Source organism: Electrophorus electricus, chromosome 13 (assembly GCF_041902795.1).
Source record: "Electrophorus electricus isolate QZ-2024a chromosome 13, ASM4190279v1, whole genome shotgun sequence".
Classification (NCBI taxonomy): Eukaryota; Metazoa; Chordata; class Actinopteri; order Gymnotiformes; family Gymnotidae; genus Electrophorus; species Electrophorus electricus.
Genome location: NC_137509.1, coordinates 14,357,553 through 14,382,700, shown reverse-complemented (window position 1 = coordinate 14,382,700; position 25,148 = coordinate 14,357,553). Strand labels below are relative to the sequence as shown.

General features: G+C 38.1%; 2 protein-coding genes across 2 annotated transcripts; both read right to left on the bottom strand.

Annotated features, from left to right (window-relative positions):
* Nucleotides 1-12,720: 12,720 nt before the first annotated feature.
* On the bottom strand, nucleotides 12,721-14,365 carry LOC145643399 (uncharacterized). The gene is made up of 6 exons (XM_081694515.1): nucleotides 14,276-14,365; nucleotides 13,814-14,161; nucleotides 13,378-13,722; nucleotides 13,149-13,250; nucleotides 13,003-13,037; nucleotides 12,721-12,891 (listed from the first exon to the last, which is right to left on the bottom strand). The coding sequence occupies exons 1-6, from the start codon at nucleotides 14,313-14,315 to the stop codon at nucleotides 12,772-12,774; spliced, it is 990 nt and encodes a 329-aa protein (XP_081550641.1). The 5' UTR covers nucleotides 14,316-14,365; the 3' UTR covers nucleotides 12,721-12,771.
* Nucleotides 14,366-19,966: 5,601 nt separating this feature from the next.
* Nucleotides 19,967-23,896, bottom strand: LOC118240128 (uncharacterized). Its single transcript, XM_081695068.1, has 5 exons — nucleotides 23,827-23,896; nucleotides 21,046-21,393; nucleotides 20,565-20,915; nucleotides 20,330-20,428; nucleotides 19,967-19,971 (listed from the first exon to the last, which is right to left on the bottom strand). Exons 1-5 carry the CDS (start codon nucleotides 23,894-23,896, stop codon nucleotides 19,967-19,969), a joined length of 873 nt encoding a protein of 290 aa, XP_081551194.1.
* Between the last annotated feature and the right edge of the window lie 1,252 nt (nucleotides 23,897-25,148).

The window sequence follows — 25,148 nt, the reverse complement described above, 5'->3', positions numbered from 1 at the left end:
CTGAATTGTTCATAACTGTGGATATTTCAGAGGTAGAAGGTTTCTGAGCAAATCTCAAAGCTGCATAGTTCAAGCCATCTGTGTCTTCAACCTGACAGAGAACAAAAATGTGTTATAAACTATGCAGAGAACAGAAGTATAGTAGTTAGCTTTGGAGTTTTTTTTTAATTAAGTCTACTTTTAGGTGCAGGAAAATTTTTAATTATTTTTTTGTTTGTTTTTTTGCCTTATTTGTGTGTCTTGAGTGACCTTGACCTTGTCTTGAACCTTTCAAGGGAAAAAAGTAATGATGTTCAAAAATTTGTGAAAATATTATGTTAAAATTTAAAATGACTCCAGTATTATAGAATAAACTTTAAATACAATGTAATTTAACTAACGTTGCTGTTGGTTCTTGCATAGCAGTCCACCCAGAACCATGATGATAATAACAGACATCACAATACATATTGTCAAAACAGTAACAATCCATCTGGCATTTTCTGAAATTATTAAAAGCAATAGGTTAAAAGCAAATTCATTCATAGACAATGGTCTATTTTTCCCATTCATATATATATATATATATATATATATATATATATATATATATATATATATATATATATATATATAATATACACAAATGGACAGTTAAAATGTATTACAAAAAAAAAGAATCACTATTTATTAGTGGTTTTACCTTCAGCATCAACTTACTGTTTACCTGAACCTAATTTTTCACTCAGCCTAGAGTCAATCTGCCAACTTCATGAACAAAGATAATTTTCCTTTTTTTTGGTGATGTGTTTTTACAAAAACAGTGTGTTCTTCTGTGCAACTCTCATTAACAGCATGTAGTGAACATTGGACTGTAGAATATTCTCTGTTCTTGAAAATCATTTCAGTCTGAAGCTGCCACTTGATCTTTTCAGCTTGAAAAAAAAACAGCAAGTAATGAGAGAGAACCATGAATCAGGCCAAAGAAAAAAAAGAAGCAGAACAGTAAACCTGTGCACACAGATACCTTGAAATAGCAGAAGGGTCCCACATGCAAACTCTATAACATTTGCCTTCACTGTTCCACAGAAATATGTTCCAATGTCATCTTCTGAGACTTCATTAATGTTGAGGTCAAACGTTTCTTCACCCAGAGCAACAGTGAAGTGGCCATTGTCAAATGCTGGAGCAAATCTGTGTTTTGTGCCATCTTCAGTTGTTCTCACAACCTGCTGAGGCAACTTTCCTAAACTCATCTTATACCAAATGAAAATACCTTTGCTATCTTTGACCTTGTTTTGGTCACATTTAATTGCCATGCTATGTCCCTGCCTAACTGTTTGTACCTGAAGCTCCATGATTGTAGAGGTTTTAACTGGAGAGTAAAAAAAAAGTGTTTATTGCCTAGAATGCATGTTACTTATATTCACCCGATACTGTAGCATAAACATATTGGTTATTCAAAATATGACTTACCAGTTATGAAGAGGCAAAGAGTGAAAAAAATACTAAGCATTTCTACTGTTTAGATAGTAAAATCTTGTGACTCGATACCTTGTTTGTTCAACAGCAAAAGAGGCTTTGTGTTATGTGTTATGGATGTTTTAAGCTTGTAGAAGTTGTGAGCTCATTTGATTGGTCCAATAGTTTTGAGGAAATGCTATGTCGTGGTATCATATTACAGATGGTGTATTGCAGTGTTGCTATAGTAAAGAGGTGAGTCAAAATGAGGCACAGAAAATATTTTTAAAAGTTGTCCTATAGTGCTGTCACATGAAACCTTCAGCTCAGTTAATTTGGTTCAATTTAACACAGGGTATTAATGTATTAACATGTTTAACATGCAATTCAATAGTCTTTTGTTTTACACTGATTTTGACTAACAAACTCTAGTACAAATTCTAGTTCAAGGCTATAATGGACTCTAACCTACTGTCTAGGATGTATTCTTTGAGTAAATGTTTTTCTAAAATCTGAGTGTGATATACAGGCTGTACTCATTCCTGTAGGTCAGCATTGCTTGTTAGCTACTGAAACATGATTCAAACACTGATGAGTAAATAAAAAATAGCATATCTCAAACAACATGTCTTATCTGGAATGGCTAACTCAAAGCCCTGACCGCTATTCCAAGTTATTGTTATCATCTGAACCATATAAATCCTAGGCAACTATCCCAAAGTAAAACTATGCATTACTATACATTATTATCCATTGCTGAACTATCCATTACAAACTATACATTGCTGAAAGAAGTTTGTATAGAGGAATACAGGTTACAGTACCTCCTTACACGTGAAAAGAACTGATCAGCTGATGCAAAACTTGTTTGGTGGAAATTACTTATAGTAACTGATAACTGTTTTAAATTCTGGATTCAACATACTTTTCCAATTATTGTTTAACACTACAATGACCAAGATGATCATTTTGAAATTGCAATTTGAAAATTTAAATTTTAAATTGCATATAATAGCCTTAACAAAATGTGTCTTGTTTCTTATGATTTTCTGCTATTCCGGAGCTTTTGATGCATTTGTACAATAATTTTCATGCCCCCTAGCCTGAACTCCATCTCCCAGCATTCACCTGTTGCCAGTCCCCTTGACACTCGATTCAACTACTCAAATCACTTATTGTTTTCAACTGTGTTCATCATCATGTACCTGTCTATTTAAACCTGCCCATTTCTCCATGTCTCTTACAAAGTATTGCCATGAGTATCACATGTGTATTGAGTGTTCTCCTTGTCTGTCTCTCTGGTTTTCAACTGCTTTGTTGCTTGATTATCAACTCTTCCTTGCTCCTGCCTTAGTTTGACCGTTTACACTGCTCTTTGATTTTGTACCCTCTGCACTGTTTTCTGATTTATTCTGTTTCCTATTCCTTAAGTTCTGGCTGCCTACCATGTGGACCCTGACCTCTGCCTGTTGTAAAACTCTGAATCTTGATTACCCTTTTTAAAATAAATCCAACCCCGTTGTTTGCATCTGCAAGTGTCTGATTCTGATCCTGACAATAATAACATAGCACATAGCGCTGCTGGATATGTCATATATTAAATAAGACTTAGTTTGTTATCATCATGCTGATTAAGAATAGATAAATTTTACAAAACATTTATGTCCAGATGATTGTAAAGTGTTCTCACAGCTGTTGCAGTGATATGCTGTGGTCATGAGAAGGTAAATTAATACATGTTTTACTTGTATATATAAATATATAGCTGCACGCATCAGATTTAAAACCTTGATGCTTGCCTACAAAGCCAAAAACAGACCAGCCCCTTCATACATTAGGTCAATGGTCAAAGCCTGATCTGTATATCGAGTACTTCGAACCTCAAGTATGACTCGACTTGAAACACTGTGCTTCAGGTCTCATGGATGACAAGCATCGAGACTATTTTCTGTCCTGGCTCCAAGATGGTGGAATGAACTCCCACTGGCTGTCAGGACAGCAGAGTCCCTTGCAGTCTTCAAACACAGACCCATCTATTTGCAGAATATTTAAAGGACAACTGACCCTGCTTCCATATTGACATACTAAATTGGTAGAGATTGCAAAGTATTGTTTATTGCACTGATGTTATTTTACAAACTCTAGCACTTATTGTTTATTACACTTATCATTGTTTAAAAGAGATCTTATTTATTTTGTACTTCTAGGCATCAGCAGTGATCCCTGTATTTCTATAGTATTCAAGTTCATTGGTATACTGGACTCAAACCTACTGTACTGGCTAGGATGTATTCTATATGCAAATGAAAAGCACTTCTGTAAGTCGCTCTGGATAAGAGCATCTGCTAAATGCTTTAAATGTAAATGTAATGCAAATGTAATAACCTAGCTACAGCTTTCTTTACTAACTGCAAGCTATGTAATAGAGAATGGTTGATCCCAATAGATGTGTAACTATTAAAATTATGAAGAAATGCATGAATAAATTTCTCAAGGGTGGAAAAGCTTTCAGCTTCACAATAATTCTAAACTGGAAAACACTCACAACATAATTTATTTTTCTATTAAATCTAAGATCACATTTTTCAGGAGAGTCTTTGTACAGGAAGACAAGACTCATGTTCAAGACTCATGGGATTTTGTTAGAAACAACTGGAGAGTCAGGATACAATTGCTTATGGATAAATTTGCAATAATCCAAATCGATGGACAAACTCAAGATCAAAGATAGGTAGAAGGTTGGGTTATTAGCAAACTAAAGAGTGCTGATAGGCAATCCAAAGAGGGTAGTAGCAATATGGTGGGTCACTGCACACAGAGAGAGAACAACAGACTGAACATGCCTTGTGAAAGGCTCAGGAGACTTAACAGTCAGAACGACGAGGAATCAGGATGAGGAAATTGAAATGGTTGAAGTAGAAGGATGACCAAGCCTCCCTCCTAGGAGTGACCAAACATAGTCAGTGGTCTCCCTGGAGGGTGACCACTCGGATATGGTGTGGGACAGTCAAGGCAACCTGCATGGTAATCCTGAACCAACTCAGGATCCAGGATATCCTGAGGAAAGCCAGTAAGTTAATAGAGGGATCTGCTTGATGACTAAATGGGACAATGAATCTGTGCACCAAATTCTGGCAGGGAAGACAGAGATTCGGGTCTCTAGTAGATAGCCAAACTCGGTCTCCAGGCCTTGCTGTGAAGCTAATCTGTCTGATCATTGTGTCTATGTTTGATTGGTTGATACAAACATACAGTTGTGTTCAAAATAATAGCAGTCCAACATCACTAACCAGATCAATCACTGTTTTTTGGTAGAAATTATATTTCTACATGGCAAAAGGTTTACTAGTAGTTGTAGTAGAGTAATAAAACAAACCAACAGACCCAACAGTCATGACATGCATGCTGCTGATTCTGTGTAATTGAATAAACGCGAGGCACGTGGTTTGGCCAGCCACGTGCAGTAGGAGGGTCATGTTCGTAGCCACACCTGCACACACCTATATTGTGTTAGTCTTTTTGTATTTAAACTCTTGTCGTTGTGTGCAGTGTTGTTGGTTATTGTTGGCATGTGTGATGCCAACAATAATAATGTGTAAACGTTAAATGTTTTTCTTGCTGTTGTTAAATGTAATCGTGTTTGTTCAGTGGTAACCATGTTGCTTTCATTGTTTGTAACACATGTGAGTGCTGTCATCTTTATGTTTCAATTAAATGTTTGTCCATGTCGAAGAGAGTCTGTGCGTCCTGCCCCTCGCCCTGCAGCACTCGGGCCACCCCACTTTACAGAATAACCGACCGCCACAGCATGCATGCTTCAGTGGCAAAAAACGGACTTCCTCGCGGGAGGTGCGTCAACACCCCCTGCACCATTGCCTGTATCCCAGGATATTGGGGAGAGGACCGCAACTTTTGTCTGTGTCTTCTCCAGAGGTGGAGGGGACCACCCCCAGGATTTTCTTGGGGGGGTCTAAGGCTGTGGAGCCTGGGCCGAGGAGGACTGAGGGGCACCACGAGGATCAGAAAGAGGGCGGTCGCGTGGAGCCAGCAGGATCTCCTAAGCCCCTTCCCCTCAGCAGATTCCCCAGCGAGACTGAATGGGTCTGCCCAAAGCCTCGGAGGCAAATCGCCCCAGGGACACTCCTAGAGCAGCGGGAGAGAGGAGGACCATTAGGGGAGGTAGCACATCGGGAACCGGGGTGGACGTGCACCCCTGTGTGTCCGTTGAGGCCATGGACACGTCGAGGCACCTGCAGGGACGGCAGGCATCACGTCACAGCGCCTTATGTTTGTGTGTCGGCGCTATCGTGTGTTTGTTTGTGCCTTTTTGTGTTTATAGGCGCAACGTTGTGTGGAGCATACCAGACTGCCCTGAGAGAGGCAGGGAAGCTGCCTTTCTCCCTCTCTCAGCGAGGTCTCCCTTGTTGGTGGCACCTGGCCCGCCCGGGACTGGGTGGGCGCCGGGCACTGCCGTGCTGTGTGTTTTTTGTGTTTACGTGTACACGGAGCCCAGAGGTTCTCGTTCATTGGACGGACACGTCGGGAGCCGCACCCCTTGGGAGGGGGTTCTGTCACGGAATGCTCCCCTCCCGTGAGGCACATGGTTTGGCCAGCCACATGCAGTAGGAGGGTCATGTTCATAGCCACACCTGCACACACCTGTATTGTGTTAGTCTTTGTGTATTTAAACTCTTGTCGTTGTGTGCAGTGTTGTCGGTTATTGTTGGCATAATGTGTGAACATTCAATGTTTTTCTTGTCATTGTTAAATGTAATCATATTTGTTCAGTGGTAACCGTGTTGCATTCATTGTTTGTAACACATGTGAGTGCCATCGTCTTCATGTTTCAATTAAATGTTCGTCTATGTCCAAGAGAGTCTGTACATCCTGCCCCTCGCCCTGCGGCACTCGGGCCACCACACGTTACAAAAGGGGTGTGTTCAAAATAATAGCAGTGTGAAGTTCAATTAGTGAGGTCATTCATTCCATGAAAAGATGTGTCAAACAGGTGGCCCTTATTAAAGGATGAAAGCAGCAGATTTTGTACATATTGGTTATAGTGCATATCTCTCTTAAAAAAAAGAGAGAAGTGCAGAAAATAATAGGCTTCTCAGCTAAAATAATTTTAAATGCTTTAAAATGGCAATCAAAACCATAAAGACATGGAAGAAAACTACCCTTCAAATGGATTGAAGAATAGTCAAAATGGCAAAGACTCAGCCAATGATCAGCTCCAGGGAGATCAAAGAAGGTCTAAAGTTACCTGTGAATATTGTAACAATTAGAATATGCCTATGTGAAGCCAAGCTATCTGCAAGAAGCCCCTGCAAAGTCCCATTGTTGCAAAAACAACATGTGCTGAAGAGGTTACAATTTGCCAAAGAACATATCGACTGGCCTAAAGAGAAATAACGCAACACTTTGTGGTACACTGTGAAGATAGTGAAGCATGGTGGCGCAAGCATCATGATATGGGGATGTTTCTCTTATTGTGGTGTCAGGTGTACTTATTGCATACCAGGGATCAGGGTCATACCAGGGTCAGTTTGAATACATCTAAATACTTGAAGAGGTCATGTTGCCTCATAATGAAGAGGAAATACCCTTGAAATGGATGTTTCAACAAGACAATGACCCCAAACACACCAGTAAGCGTGCAAGATCTTGGTTCCAGACCAACAAGATTAACATTATGGAGTCAACAGCCCAATCTCTGGACCTTAATCCAATAGAAAGCTTGTGTGGTGACAGCAAAAATGCTTTTTCTGAGGCAAAACCAAGAAACGCAGAGGAACTGTGCAATGTAGTTTAATTGTTCTGGGCTGGAATTCCTGTTCATAGGTGCCAGAAGTTGGTTGACTCTATGCAACACAGATGTGAAGCACTTCTCAGAAACAGTGGTTATACAACTAATTATTAGTTTACTGATTCACAGGAAAGCTAAATACTCAAGAATTTTTCAGTTTATATAGTAAATGTTTGAGTTTGTAAAGAAAAATGCAGACACTGCTATTTTATTGAACAGCCTAATATTCCCTTTTCCTCACTTTCTGTAAAGTAATAACAAATGTGATTAATATTAATTCTTGTTTTGATTTGGAATAAAATGTGCAGTGTTCTCAATGCATTTATGTGTATGTATAACGCAGAGGCTTTAAGGAGGATGCGGGGACGAGTAGCGTGACAGACCAACACACGTTTATTTGACATTTAGACACTAACAGAGGCAAAAACTGACAACACAAACACGTAAACGACAGACCTTTATACATATGATAACGACACAATAAGGAGCAGGTGTGTGACACAAGGAGGGCATGGCCACATTGACGAACACACACACACTTACGCACGGTGACGTTTGGGTGGGAGGGGCCGTACCGTGACAGTATGAAAATAAAAGCTATTATAAGAATTTTGAGCTTTACTCACTTTTTTAAACACCCTGCTATTATTTTGAATACAACTGTAGGTATGCTTCCAGGTCTCTATAGTTCATATGAATCATTAATCCACTGCAGGATTCCAGGGTACATAGGGGGTTGCTGGTCCAATGTTACTTCAAAGGGGGTGAGACCTGTAGTGGAGTGAAAAAGCAAATTTTGGGCATCAAGAATGAACTTGGCCCATTGAGCAGACTGCTCCATACAACATCCCTGCTGGAACCTACCCAGTTCCTAACTCACTCTACCCACCTATTTGCCAAACATCAAGATGTGAGACTAGGCCCTCAAGACTCTCTCTACTTGAACTGTGGGCTTCGGTCAGAGGCTATGTCTTCTGGGCCTCTGCTACAGGGCCTCTGCTACCTGAATGTCATTAGGCATACTGGGAAAAGAGACTAGATAGCAGCCCCATTCTGAAATTCTCTTTCAACATGTAGAACACCCTCTCACCCTTGAGGGTCCAGTCCAACTTCTTAGTCTTTCCCTGCAACATGGAGGTGAATGGAACAGAAATAAAAATAAAACTGTGGATGAAATTATGTTAAAAATTGCACTTTCACTGATGCATTTTCACTGAGTGAAGATGATGAGTGAACTGCCTCTACCTTGTCTTCATCCATCCCTATCCCTGTTATAGTGTAAAAATGTTATTTTAACATTAGTCCAAGAATGTTATTTTAACATTAACATGAGAACATAGTATAGCGTTAGTGCAAGTACATTATTGTTACTGTAAGACTGTTATATTTAATGTTAGTTTGAAATGGTATTTTAACAGTAGTGTGAGAATGTTAGTGTAATGTCACGCCCCCCCCCCTCAACTCCTCCTCATGCCCATGTGCTGGCATTTGTGTGTGTCATGCCCCTCACATGTTAGTCAGATGCGTGTTACACCTGTCCCTTGTTAGTCATCATTAACGTGTATACTTAAGTCCTAGTATAATAATAAGTCCTTGTCTGTGTTTAACTTGGTGTATGTAGTTATAAATAGTGTTGCTGATTGTGTTTTGCTTTCAGTTTTGTTACTTGTTCAGTAAACGTCTGTGTGTGTATGCATCATGGCTCATCTGTTCATCCTTCCTCACCTACCCATCATGACAATTTGTATAACAGTACTCAGTTACTATAATATTAGGCCAACATTAGTATAATGTTATTCAAAAATGTTATTGTTACTGTGAAAATGTTAATGTGAAGAAGTTAGAATGTTATTGTAATGAGGAGGTTCAAGCAGGATGTGGGGACGAGATGCAGACACAAGAACATACGTTTATTTGTACATATAACATATAACGCATAGCAAGCAGGCTAATGGGGTTAAACACTGACAACACAAACGTGTAAACAATAGACTTTTATACATGTATGCTAATGTCACAATGAGAAGCAGGTGTGAGAAATAGGGAGGATGTGGCCACTTTGACGAAGAAATACACACACACATACACACACGCAATCTGCACTACTTAACTCCCTCTTCCTTTACTTCTACTATTTTGTCCACCCTTCCTCACCCTGACTCTCTGTCTTCTCTCTCTTTGGATACAGTTACAAATTCTTTCATTTCTACACTCTCCTCATCAATGAATCTTCTGTGCCCGCTCTCCTCTAGACCTGCTAAGTACTCCCCACCTGCCCCCTGGCTAACAAACACTTCGCTGTGACAGGAGAGAACTAAGGACTGCAGAGAAGTGGTGGAGGAAATCTCACCTAGATTCAGACCTCAGCTCATACCAGTCTCTCCTTTCCAAGTTCTCACTGAAAGTAACATCCGCAAAGTCATCCTACTACAGAGAAAAATTTGAATCATCAGCATCTGATCCACATAAGCTCTTCATTATTTTTTCTTCTCTCCATAATCCTCCCCCTCCCCCTCCTTCCTTATCTCTTACTCCTAAGGATTTCATCTCCTTCTTTGAGGAGAAGGTTGCAGTAATCTGCCAGTCCTTTTCCTCTGTTCCCACTCCTCCAACCAATGTGAGTACCCAAACATCCAACTCTCTGACTTCTTTTTCTCCTCTCCTCAGATCAAATTCTTCAACCCCTGACTTCCAGCAATCCGACTAAATGTCCACTGGATCCACTTCCTTCCACTCTGTTCCAGACAATTGCAAGAGAGCTTCTTCCTTTCATCTCTGTCATCATCAAAAACTCCTTATCTTCTAGATACATGCCAACTGCATTCAAAACCACCAGGGTGGTACCAATCCTCAAGAAGGCCACACTTGACGGCTCCAACTTTACCAACTACAGACTGGTATCACTTCTCTCTTTCCTCTCAAAAGCCCTCAAATGAGCAGTTTATAATCAATTGTCTCTTTTTCTCACCCAGAACCAGCTGCATGATCCCAGTCTGGCTACAAACTGGCACATTCTACAGAAACAGCCCTCATGGCAGTGACGGAAAAACTTCATGCTGCTAAAGCTGCCAAACTGTCATCTGTTTTCATTCTTCTAGACCTTTCTGCAGCTTTTGACACAGTCAACCACAACATTCTTCTCTCTGTTCTCTCCAGGCTTGGTTTGACTGGCTTTGCTTGGAGATGGTTTCAGTCCAATCTGGAGGGACGGTCCTATCATGTGACATGGAGAGGATCCACATCCAAACCATGTAGATTCTCCAGTGGTGTTCCACAAAGCTCAGTATTAGGTCCCCTTCTCTTCTCTTTGTATGCTTGTTCTCTTGGTGATACAATATCTTCTCATGGTTTCTCCTACCACTGCTATGCTGGTGACACCCAATTATTTATTTATTTTCCACCCTCTGACACACAGGTCTCGAGACATATTTCAGCATGCTTGACTGATATGGCATCATGGATGACAGCCCACCACTTGAACATCAACCCCAATAAAACCAAGTTTATAAAACCAGGTACTCCCAACCCTTACCATGACCTCACAGTTTCCTTGGAGAACTCCCTGGTATTACCATCCGAAGCTGCCTGTAGCTTGGGCATAACTTTGGACAACCAGTTGTCATTCTCAACTCATGTTTCTAATCTAACCCGGTCTTGCAGATTCCTTCTTTGTAACAGATGAAGGATTTGGCCCTTTCTCTCACAGGAAGCTACCCAGGTGCTTGTGTAGTCCCTTCATTGGCTCCACACATCAGATTTAAAACCTTGATACTTGCCTACAAAGCCAAAAATGGACCAGCCCCTTCATACATGAGGTCAGTGATCAAAGACCAGTCCGTACCTTGAGTACTTCAAACCTCAAGTATGGCTTGGCCTGAAATACCTTACTTCAGGTTTCATGGAAGACAACATGTTTCCAAGATGGTGGAATGAACTCCCACTTGCTGCCACGAGAGCAGAGTCCCTTGCAGACTGAAGTCCCATCTGTTTGCAGAATACTTAAAGGAGAACTGACCCTGCTCCCATATTGACTGATTAAATTAGTACTTATTGTAGGGTATTGTTTATTATGTTGTTTAACAAACTCTAGCACTTATTGTTTACTGCAATTATCATTGATTAAGATAGACCTTATGTATTTTTGTACTTCTAGGTTCAGCATTGATCCCTATATTCTACAGTATTCTAGTTCATTGGTATGTTGGACTCTAACCTACTGTACTGTACTAGGATATACTCTATGAGTAAATGACAAAGCACTTTTGTAAGTCACTCTGGATAAGAGGGCCTGCTAAATGCTGTAAATGTAAATGTAAATGTTAACTTGCCAGTGCTCTATTTTTGTTCATAATAGTGTATGTTTCATTCTTTTTCCCCCATGCATTTCTTTAGGATCAACCCAAAGAGGGGATCAAAGGCAAGCAGAGGCAAAGTAATGAGCAAGAGGACCAGACAGCCTGTCCATAAAAAATATTTATTAGTATAAAATGTTTCATACATTCCTAGAGACCTTATTTTTTGGTTATTTGTAAAGCAGCATTTTAGCCAATAATCCAATTTGCACAATTTACCTAAATGTATTTGATCAGCCCAGATATGTTTGAAGTCCAGATTTTGCTTTAGTTTAGAAGTGAAGCTGAAAGGCTAGTGTTGCTATCAAACACTGGAACCAAATAGTCACCCAAATAGCTCAAATTTCAAAACATCTAGTTTGAGTGGAAAATTGGATTTATCAGACTGTTCCCCTAACAATTATGTAGTGTTAAAAACCCATGCATTGAGTTTGGAAAGATATTGTAGGTGAATAGGAAATAAGACAAAAGTCTTGATATTCAAGAAAAGGTTTTTTTCACTATGCACTTGATTGTGGAGAGGACAGATCTGCTTGAAATTCTAAATTAGTTATAAGTAAAGGTTTTTAATCATTTAATAATCATAATTGTTTTCATGCTTGTTGCCTCAAAATATTTATCACAGAAGTTACATAATTAATTTGGTCATCAGAGCTGTGAAGATGGAGTTTCTGAGTCATGTAATGCCAGTTGTGGTAGCAATTTGCCTATAAGTATGCAGCAACAGTCTCTTAGAAATAACCACAGATTCTGTAAAATCTAATTAATCCAATAGCAGTAAAGTGCAGTATAATGCAAGCAATGTAGTAATTTTAATGTTTATACAGTAACAAAATGTAAAATTAGTTTAGTTTCTATCAATTTACAGAGCTATACTGAAGTCTTTCCTGCCAGTTAATAGTAGGCAAGAAAATATTGTAATAACATAATACAGTAGCAAGCTGTAAATTAAATGTACACTTCAGCTATTGTAAATTTACAGTAGAATGCTGTAGAATGTACATGTTGTTTTGCAGTTTATGCATTTCTGCTTGTGGCTGTAACCCCCAGTTAGGATTAAGTATACGTCTCAGAAAGCGGGTTAGATTCAGAGGCATAGTATGAAAAGGAAGTTCAGTTTTATTGCCAGTTCAAGTCTGTCCTACAGAATGTAAATGTAAACATATCAATAGCCTATTGTATTCTGACCCGGGCATAAACATCTGAATTGTCCTTAACTCTAGGAATTCCAGAGGAGGAAGGTTTCTGAGCAAATCTCAAAGCAGCATAGTTCAAGTCATCTGTGTCTTCAACCTGACAGAGAATGAGAGGTGTTATAAACCATGCAGAAAATAATATAGTAAAAAGTAATTTTGTAGATTTTAATTCTATTTTTATTTGAAGGCCAATTAATTCACATTTTACCTTATTTGTGTGTCTTGAGTGACCATTAATTGAGCCTTTCAAAAAAATGTAATAATGTTCAAATATTTGTGACAATATCAAATATGTTTAAATTAAAATAATTCCAACATTAAAGACAAATCTTTAATTAGTATAGTTTGTCTAACCTTTTTGATGATTTTTATATAGAAGTCCACACAGAGCCGTGATGATGATAACAAAGATCACATTACATATTGTCAAAGTAGTAACAATCCATCTGGTATTTTCTGAAATTATCAAAAGTGATAGGTCAAAAGCAGACAATAGACAATGGTTTATTTTTACCATTCATTATAGTTAGTTATACAATTAAAATCCATTGCAAAAAGTATCATAATTTATTATAGATATTACCTTCAACATCAACTTTAGTTCCATTTCCAAAGAGTATTTTCCCACATGCAGCCACAGCACAGTAATAAGTTCCACCATCAGAATGTCTGGTGTAACTCCTAGGAAGGTTGTAGACACAAGTCCGTGTAAGAGATCCAGCACCAGAGTCTGTCTTACACTGATCACTCCTGTTGCCATGACTGTAAATAATTCCTGGGTGAGATTTGTTTGAGCCATGTCTAAACCAGTAGACACTGTGTTCTTCTGTGCAACTCTCATTAACAGCATGTAGTGAACACTGGACTGTAGAATATTCTCTGTTCTTGAAAACCATTTCAGTCTGAAGCTGCCACTTGATCTTTTCATCTTGAAAAAAAACAGCAAGTAATAAGAGAGAACCATGAATCAGGCCAAAGAAAAAAAAGAAGCAGAACAGTAAACCTGTGCACACAGATACCTTCAAATAGCAGAAGGGTCCCAGATGCAAACTCTATAATATTTGCCTTCACTGTTCCACAGAAATATGTTCCAATGTCATCTTCTGAGACTTCATTAATAATGAGGTCAAACATTTCTTCACTTTGAGAAACATTGAAGTGGTCATTGTCAAATGCTGGAGCAAATCTGTGCTTTGTACCATCCTCAACTGTTCTCATAATGGACTGAGGCACCTTTCCTAAACTCATCTTATACCAAACTAAATGCATTTTTCTGTCTTTCACTATGTTTTGGCCACATTTCATTTCCACACTAAATCCCTGCCTAACTGTTTGTACTTGAAGTTCATTGACTGTAGAAGTTTTAACTGGAGAGAAAGAAAGGAAATGTTTAATGGTTAAAATACATGAGGTATTTATATGTACCATGTACTTAACAGGTATGTAGCATAAACATATTGTTTATTTTAAATATGACTTACCAGTTATGAAGAGGCAAAGAGTGAAAAAATGACTAAACATTTTTACTGTTTAGACAGTGAGATAGTAAAATCTAATGAATCAGTGCCTTGTTCAACTGTTCAACAGAAAAAGAGGCTTTGTGTTGTCTGAATGGATGTTTTAAAGTTATAAGCAGATTTGATTGGTCCAGTAGTTTTGAGGAAATGCTATGCTGTAGTTTCACACCACAGAAAGATTATTGTTGTGGTGCTGTTTAGAGCAGTAAAGAGGTGAGCCAAATTGGGGTACAGAAAAAAATTTTGAAGAGTTATGTTGTCCTGTAGTGTTGTCACACGAAACTTTCATCTTAGTTTATTTGGTTTATTTATTTCAGCTTAGTTTTAAACCAATAGACTTTTGTTTTAGGCGCAGTGAGCCTTGAAAACAATCATGTCAGGTAATCTATAACAAAGTGCTCTAATTGCAAAGCATTTTAAAAGCATGTTTAAATGTCTTTTAAATTAAGATCTGCATGTGATGTGGTGGATGAACTCATTCCTGTAGGTGAACTTTACCTGTTGGCTACTACATGATCCAAAACACATGAGTAAATCAACAATAGCATAGGTCAAACAGAATAACAGAAACATCTCTTATTTGGAATGGCTAAGTCAAAGTCTTGACATTAATGCCATTTTGTCGATGTGGTGTCTTCTGAAGCACTGAAATCCTAGGCAATTATCCCCAAACTATTACATTTCTGAAAGAATTTTGCATAGATGAATGCAGGTTACAGTACCTCCTAACTGGGAACAGAACTGATCAGCAGATGCAGGACATGTTTGGTGGAGGTTACTTATAGTAACTGATAACTATTGTAAATTCTGGATTAAACATACTCTTCAAATTAATGGCCTTGCATGTTTAACAGTAGAATGAACAAGATGATCATTTCGACCAGTTTGAAATTGATATAATTGAAATTGATAATTTTATATCAGTAATTGATTTTGATTTAACAAAATAAACCCCAACCATGTCTACCAATAGTTGACTTATGTTAGTGTATATTGGTCTATCAATATTTTGGGTTTCAGAGTATTTAAAAAAAAAAGATTAGTTCTACCATGAAGACCATAGTAGACACCTTGATTGTATACAATATTAGATTATGTGATTAAGAATGGACACATTTTATGAAACATTCTTGTGTAAGTCCACATGATTTTAAAGGGTTCTCAAAGCTGTTGCTGTGGTCATATTTATAAAAGTTATTTATGAATATGGAATGGCAAGATTTGGTAGGTTGCATTAAAAGGAAAAGGGACAGTGTATATTGAAGTCAAGATGGCATGAAGAAACAGTCTTATTCAGGAATTAAGGTCTCTTAGAAAGCAATGAAAGCATGTACTGCAGGAGGAAAGAGGGTATTAATACACTACAGAAAGAGTGGAGTGTGCTAGTGCAGACTTCTTTAGGAATTCTTTAAATTATGTGACCTTATTTAGTAAGGAGAATTAAGGATTGAAAAGTATGAAAAAGTTAATTATAGGGGTATTTTGAGGATGTTTATAAAGATAACAATAAGGCAAAGGAGATGGAGTTGTCACTACATATTCCAACTGGGGGTTAAACAGAATAGCAAATGGATATTTTTTGTGGAAGATGATGGTCATAAACTGGTAGAAAGGAATTATTGGAGTGGAGATTAGCAGGAGGTATCCTTATTCCTAAAGAAAAGGATTCCATGGGTATAGAATATTTTCAGCCTATATGTCTTTTTAATGTGGTTGATAAGATTTATTTTAGTGTGAGAGTGTGGAGACTGGCACAATACTTGAAGAGTTGATTACATCCAGTAGGGCTGGTTACATCCTTGCTGAGATTGGAAATGGGCATTATGGCTGATTGTTCCATTTCACCGTTAGCATTTAGAGTGGAGATGGACATAATAATTGTAGCCTCGAAGTGGGTTGTAGGTGGCGGAGAGGCTACACAACAGCTTCCTGTTACCTCAGGTTAGAGCATACATGGAAGACATGACAACGCTGACAACTACTGTGCTGTGTACCTGGTGGTTGCTAGGGAAGATAAATGATAATCTTAGGGGGGCAAGGATGCAGGTTAAAGTTAACAAATATAGAAGTCTAATAACTGTTCACTTTCGCACTTCACCTACTTTTTTGGTCCAATAATTAATAGAGGAAATGCTATGTTGTAGATTCATATTAGAGGAAAAAATACTGCAGTTTTGCTATTTAAAGTAATAAAGAGATATTCTCATTCCTGAGAATAATGACATAGCATATAGTGCTTTGTTAAACAAGACTTAATTTCACAAACACAAAATTACATATTACTATCCTCTCATGAAACCAAATTTATACAAGTAGGTTTTAAGACTTGCCTTAAAAGCAGAAATAGAAGCCTTGGCAAACAGTAAATGGTAAGATCTTCTTGGGCATAGACAACAAATACATAGTCACATCTAAGCTTCAAACATTCCCTTGGAACAGCCAACAAATTCTGTGAAAAAGTCCTCGGGGTTTGCTGCATGGTTGAATATGAGAATAAATTAGCCAAATACATCTAAAGCAAGATGAGTGGAAAACACAGAAGAGGAAAGGACTAATGGAGGAGATAATTGAGATAAAAGCAAAAAAGAAGAGATCTGCTGATCACAATGCTGAGCTGAGTCAGAAGGAAATGTGTGCTTCATCTCAAAGTCCAAGCGATATTTTGTTGGTACAAGGATGGTACAAAGTACAGATTTGCTCCAGCATTTGACAATGGCCACTTCACTGTTTCTCTAAGTGAAGAAATGTTTGACCTCATTATTAATGAAGTCTCAGAAGATGACTTCAACAAAAGAAAGGTACCTTTCTATGGTCATTTCTCTAGGTACAAATGTGAATCTCTCTTCTGAGTAGGATCTGCAACACGCCATCACTCGACATGCAAGTGCATCACACTCACTCTGAGCCCCTCAGTGACCCAGGACATTACTCAGAAACTACCTTTGGCCTACTAGGCTAATACATTGATATGCTACTTCTCTACACTAAGTGAAAAAAAAAAAGTCCCACAACATACTCATAAGACATTGTTAGACACAAATGGCAGTTATGCAAAGATTCTCAAATCACCACTGTGCTTTAGTAAATTTAATTTACCGAACTGGAAAACCATCTTGCTACCCACCTCATACATCACATTCCACCCTCTCCAAAAAACTTTTAAAGGGGCAGTTACACAAACATCACTATTCATCCCTGGATTACCAGATCATGTTTGCAATACATCAAACCACTACTAAACACATTTTCAAATGGGCTACATTAGTATTACTGCCTTTCCATCAGCTGGAAGCAGTCTAGCCATTCTCATCTGACCTTTGGCATCAACAAGGCATTTTTGTCAAGACAACTGCCAGTCACCAGATATTTTATCTTTTTCAGACCATTTTTTGTAAATCCTAGATATGGTTGGGCATGGAAATCCCAGTAGATTAGCAATTTCTTAAATACTCAGACCAGTGCACATTCCAGTCACTTCAAAGTCAATTCAAAGTCTTTCCTATTCTGATGTTCTGTTTGAAATCCAGCAGGCCATCTTGACCTTGCCTAAATGCTTTCATTTGCTGCCATGTGATTGGCTGATAAGACATTTGCGGTAATGAGCAGTGTATGTAATATATACTGTATACACAGCCTCTAAAACCACATACCACAATATAAAATAGCATATAAAAAAAGTATTTAATTCAGTATTTTTGTCAGTTTAGGTCATTTAATGTCACAAAAGTTATGCATTTAGCATGACATTCATTTCGTAGAGTGTTTAAAATGTGCCCAAACTTTTTGATCATGTAATAGAAACATGGTATCAGTATGTAGGTGGTTTTCAAGAGTACATAGCTACTCATAGAAACATGGTATGAGTACGTGGGTGGGTTTTAAAGCATGAACTTCCCCGGGTGCTTCGCAAAATCTAGTATGTAATTTTTGTAGGTGCTGAGCCATATTTCTATTCCTTGTGGTTTCCTAGTTCTAGTGTCCTTTTGTGACTTGCTTATGCCTTTCTGTTACCAATTATGACAGATTCACCACTGATAAGTGTCTGCCTCTGTTTTAAACTGTTCTGCTTCTATTGAATGCAAACCCTAATAAAGCCAAAATAAAGCAACTTGGACATTACAGCATTTTAATATATGCAATTTAGGTTAGGTTTTTGTTAAAGATATGGTATCAAATCATTACATCTGCATATTTTATTCTATGTATATAGAGAAAATGCTTAGCTTCTCCATAAAAGCCACCATATTTGCCATTATCCTCTCTAAAGATAATACCATGTTAAACTCAGACTGCAGGGTCTTTGGGTGAGATGAGAACAACTGGACTTTTAAACACATAGGCAAGTTATTGAAAATGACATAGGATTCAGTGATATCTCAACTATGTATATGATACTTTCTATTACAACAAAAAAACATTCAAAATATTGAGGTTACAGGAAAAGCCCTTTCCTGATTCAGATGCTACCTAACTGACCTCCAAAAATCTGTTAATGTAAACAGTGACGCATCCACCCACACAAAAGTAAAATACTCACTCAAGGCACTCTGCTTGGAACTATTTTAAACTAAACCTCTTAGTGGTATGATTCGTAAACATTAGTTTCTATTTCTATCCTGCACTTTGTGAATCATATTATTTATATATAACTGTTTACTTCTCTTTGCTGAGCTGCCCCTCTTGTCTCTTCTAATGATGATGAAAGCTTGACCCTGAAGGAGAGATCCTGCTGAGTGCCCTGCAGACCATCCTGACAACTATGATCCCTCCAGCTCTACCTGATTGGCTCCTCTGTATGAACCACCTACTGAAGAGATTAATAACAGTGAACAGAGCCTCCACCACTATCAGTGGCTCTTCTGTTTAGTCTGTATTTAGTTTAGTTGTTTCCTGTGTAGACTCTGAGCCTGTTTCCTCTTAATGTTTCTCCCTCTTGCTCTTAAGTTTTCCTTGCCACTGTTGCTTTGGCTTGCTGATTAGGGGCCTAAACCAAAGAATGTATTTTTTCTGACAGCAGTTCAAAACGAGAGAAAAGTATTCAGAATACTGAAATTGTGTATAATTACAATTTAAAATGATCCAAGACAATGACAAATGTTACATACTAAAAGTATGTCTAATTTTCTACTTGGACCAGGCACCATACTAAATAGTATCCCATGTGGTGAACATACCATGTGGTGAACATACCATGTGGTGAAGCATACCAAGCACATTAATCATGGTTTTATTAGAAATATACAGAAAGTACATTTTAAAAAGGCACAAATTTATTTTGTGGTAGGACACTACATGAACCTGTACTATATCTAGCTATAAGTTGAAAGTAGTCATGTTCAAACCTTAATGAATTTTACCATGTCTGTTTTAGTAACATTTTAAAACTGAAATAATTCACTCATTACATCTATGAAATAATTTGCTGATGACATCTGATTGTGCCATTCAGAGTACTGGACTCACATCGTTAAGATCTCTTAACATGTGGGAGTCCACGTCCATGTTGGTGATGATTTAAATCTGTACCCATTTCCCATGAGCTAAGAAACTTTAATCTGTGCATAAACATCTTGACTGTCTTTGACTCTGCATGTTGTGGAGGAGGAAGGTTTCTGAGTAAATCTCACAGCTGCATAGTTTAATATAGTTGAGTGCTCAGCCTGAAAAAGAATATGAGCTGTTATAAACCATACACAGGACAAAATACAAGTAGAGTTTAAAAAGGATGTTTTTTTTTAATCTGCACTTTTTAGCTATAAATATAACAAATGCATTGTGGATTCTAGGACAGAGCCATCTTTACGAGTAGGAACATGAATGTGCATGATGGGAGACCAGTTACCTGATTTGTGTGATTTGGATTGTAATTGCAAGCACCTTTATGAAAAAAAAAAAACAGAACTTTTTGTTCTGTATACTTTTATACTTTGTATACTCTTATCAATACTTTAGAAATGTCTACATATAGCAAGTTTTTATATTTGTCAGATTGGTACATAGTAGTTAAAGTGAACTTACCTTTCATTTGATTTTTAAATAGAATTCCAAACAAAACCACCATTATGGCAAGTATTATAGTTGATGCTGCCAAGGCAATAACAATCCAGTGGTTATTTTCTGTAATTATGAAAAATATTTTTGAATTAATACCACACAACGTATTTATAGGCAAATGTTGCCCCATACTAAAATTATACAATTCAATGAAGTTTCATTCTTCCCAATGTGCCTCCAGTATTATTAAAGGTCACACCTTCAGATGCACCTTCATCTGCAGTTCCATTCCCAAAGATTAACTTTCCACATGCAGCAATAGCACAGTAGTAAGTTCCAGTATCAGTGAGGCTGAGGTTCATCTTGGGGAGCTTGTACACACAACTCTGTGTAGAATAGCTAGCCTCAGATCTCTTCTCACATTGATCACTGCTGTCTACATGTGTGTAAATGATTCCTGGATCAGATTCTCCTGAGCCATGTTTGAACCAGTAGACACTGTAGTTTCCTATACAGCTTGAAGTATCAGCTTGTACTGAACACTGCAGCATGATAGATTCTCCCCTCTTGATAAGCATTTTAGTCAGAGCATTGCGGACATTCTTCTCAGCTTTAAAATGAATTAGGAAAAACAGAAAAGAGCAATCAAAAAACTAAAAGTGGTGTAAAACATAAAATACAAATGTAAACAATGTTGGCCATGGTGTAATGTTGGAGTAAATTATGTATGTACTCTATACCTTCAAACATCAAAAGGGCCCCAGATACAAACTCTATAATACTTGTGCTTATTTTTCCACACAAATATGTTCCTACATCATCTTCTTTAATTTCATTAATGCTGAGATCAAAAACACCATCCACATTAATACTGAAGCGGCCACTGTTAAATGCCGGATCAAATCTGTACTTTTTAGTGTCCCCAAATGATCTCACAATATTCTCTGGCAGCTTTCCAAAATTCTGCTTGTACCAGGCTAAATGATTATTTTTGTTTTCTTCAGCCATGTTGAGGTCACACTTTATGGTAATATTGTCTCCATGCTTTACTGTTTTCATTTGAAGCTCGGAGATGTCAGACGTTTTTACTGTAAAAAAAAAAAAAGTGTTAAGGCTTTGAAGTGTTTAAAGTTTAAGAAATGTGTAATGACCTTATTCAGCTTAGTAGCAAGAAACAAAAATATTCAAACAGAATGACACTCACCAGTTACAAAAAGACAAAAGGTGATAAAGAACCCAGCCATTGTTCCTGCTGAAGACAATAGTGAGGTTTAAAAGATTGATCTCTTGTCAGTTCAGTAGAAAAACAGGCCATATATGATTGGACAGTTTGAAGTTGGGGATAGATTTGATTGGTTCAGTAGTTTTGAGGAAACAGAATGTTTATTTAGAACTAATTCACAAGCCATAAACAAAAAAAATAATATTGCAGCATTTTTAAAGCTTATCTCTTATCTCTATATATCAAATTTGATACCTTTGTATGTGCTTATAACAGAATATAAAACCCTTTGACACACTTAATGTTAAGCCTTCACAATATTTTAAACACCAAAATGAATAATAAAACTACATAAAATGGCCACCTTTATCACTCAGCCAAGCCAAGAAGAGGCAAACATGAAAGATAAAGCAATAGGGATTCAAATTGCACAGGTACAGCAAACTGAAATAATCCATAGATTATTTGCCACAGTGAAAGTTTTTAGAGTAACAAACTTTAATTTAGGTTTAAACATACAATATCAACACTATGGGCTCAAAGCATGTTCATTTTCTCAACTGACTTAGTTAAATATAATATACAAGAACTTATCCAAGAAGAATCCTTTTACTATTTAGAATCAAAACTACTGGAACAGGACACAGTGACACATTAAGAGCTTTTCACTGAATGTATTGTTAAATCACATGACCAATTGACATGATCAAAAAAGAAAAACAAAAACAACACCCCACTCCAACCATATAAGATACAAAAATATTAATAATGAAATAAATAGAAAAATAATTACTAATAGGTTAATCCCAAAATATCCATATTTAAAAAATGACCATATTTTCTTAGAATAGGATTTTTTTTATAGTCAAATGCAATTTCATACATAGGAACAATTTATCAGGACTGCTCCTACCACCTCTCAAACTGTAGTGTAAATGGGAATTAAGTGTGTGTGTGTGGGGGGGGGTCCTAATTGAAATTGTAGGATGTACTATAAACCAATCTTGCAACATTAAAGCATTAAGAGGTGTAAGAATTTAAATACTTTTACATTTATGTGACCAAACTTCCATCACTAGTACAGCTAGGTGACCATCTAACGTAAAGAAAAAAATAAATGGTCCTGATTGGTTAATAAGTTGAAAGTAGAGGTAGAGGCTTTGACCTTTTTTAGGAGCATTATGGTATCTTAATTACTGAGCAAAACAATTTTACCCAGACCCACCAGTTCCCTGAAATAACTTGTAATTCTGTGCCCTCATGCACCCAGCAGCTGCGTTCCTGGACCTCTTCATGGCCTATGTTCCTGTTCCAACCCTGGCTCTTTTTCAGCACTGGATCCTTTCAGGCCCTGCTTCTTCTTTTTTTATCCACTCTCTGCAGACCTGACTCCTCCATAAGCTCCTGCCCTGACCTCCACTCTGGCCCTGGCTCCAGATCTGACTGCTACCCGGGTTCCCTTAGCAGTTCCTTCACCTGGCTCTGCTTATCTGGTGTGATGATTGCCTCTAAAAGGCCAGCCAGCTGACTCTATCCCACCATGGGGCCCAGGGTCACCGTTGAGCATGTCAATGCTTCTGGAGCTGCGCATTAATTGGAAGTCATGTGACAATTCCCTCCTGTCTTATTTCTTGCTTAATGACCATAGACTATGATTTTGGGATTGCCCCAAAAGTAACTCACTACACACTTGAGTCTGGCTTCACTTCTCTACAAATTACAATTGGTGAGCACAGGTCCACTGCTAAATATTTTTGGGAAGCAGACCTTTCTTAACACCGCACTGACAGTCATGGTACTCGTAAGAATGTGTAACCCTAATAATTTGGAGAAAGCAAGGAGGTGATTTTTTCCCCACAGTTTCCCTGGCATATTTAAACTGTGCAATATAACAAGGTTACTTGAACAATTATCTCTGTTCTAGAATGGCTAAACACATTTTCAAACCCTTACAAATATTTGTTCTGCAGACCCAGTTGCAGGCTCAATTTATTTTGCAGTTATAGGAAGAGTAGACAGAAGGCACTGTCTGAATATGTAGCCCATACAGGTTATACAAAGACCTAACATAAATGACAATCTAAACCAAACAAACATTAGAAAGTGATATTTAAACACACAGGCAAATGAGGAACAGGTAATAGACATTAACTCAAGGGGGACTAGAATTCCAGTCAGGTCTCCAGAATTTTGCCCTCACATTCTTGGAGTCTGGGCAGTAGGTCATAATGAAACTGAAACAAGAAAATAGTAATGCTCACTGGGCCTAGGGGGGGTTTAGTCTTTTAGTAGTATATACTGTGGTCTGTGATGGATCGGAAAGGGATGCTCAGCTCCATGGAGCCAGTGTCCACAATCTTCAAGGGCATTTTTCATAGCCAAGAATTCCCATTTTACATTTACATTTATGGGATTTAGTTGATGCTTTTATCCAAAGCAATTTACAATTATGACTGAATACAACTTGAGCAACTGAGGGATAAGGGCCTTGTTGAGGGGCCCAGTTTCTTTCAGATGTACTAAGCATCCTTGAATAGGCACATAGATGCAACTTGTCAGAGGTGCCCTGGCATTGGGAAAGCACAGTCCCTGCTCCTGTTTCAGAGGCATCCACCTTGCCTAATAAAATGAGTGTGGGGCCAAGGTGATGGACATGAGAATGGACATGAAGCATTCCTGAACGTCCTGGAATGTCTGGTTGCCAGAATAAGAAAACAAAATCCCTGGTAGTTGAATAAACGACTGGTTGGCCCGTTTATCACAACTGTCTCCTGGATAAAGGGAGGTTGGAAAATCTGTAGGACCTTGAGGACTGTGATTTGAATACCTTTGTCCTAGGTAATCCACACAGAGGTGAAGTCCCCCATGCTTCTTCACAATAAAGGAGAGTGGTGCAGCAGCAGGGGATGGAGATCCCTGAGATAGCATGCCCCTGACTTTTGTCTATGGCTAAAATTTCAGGACATGACCTTGCTAGTACTCAGGCAGAATTTGTACCAGGAATTTTGTTTTAGGACTTTTGGGGCTAGGGTAGGGACTTAAATTATGTGAAACATGCAGTGAGCTCCCTTCAGTCCCAGGGTTGTGTTGAGCTAGTCAGGGATATCAAAGAACAATAGTGCTATGCAGGAAATGGGTGCTTAGAAAAGAATGTGCTTGTGACGCTTGTGTCTCAGTCTCCAAGCATAGATCTTGAGAGTGAGGGGCACTCCTCCCCTGGACTAAGTTTGTTGTGAACCATTTCCATAGGTACATCTTTAGCAGGGGTGTTGTTCACAGCAGCTTGTTCATGCAGCAAAGATAGCGGGGCAGCCGATGTTCAGGCACAAAATATGTAGTCAGCGTGGATGGTTAATTGAATGTACTGAGACAGAGACCGCTTATCTTCACTGGAAAGTTTTAAATGTAGTTCTGTACCAAGACTGCAGCAAAAGGCTGATTTCAAAGCAAGCTCACTCCATCCATTTTTAGTGACTAAAGAACAAAACGTAACTGCATAATCCACCCTTGTTTAAGAATTAAAAGTTGCACACCTGGTTGCTTGCTGGATATGGGGTGATCACAAATGTCATGGAACTGGCTCAGCTGGGCAGCAGTGATAAAGTCATGGTGATTTCATCT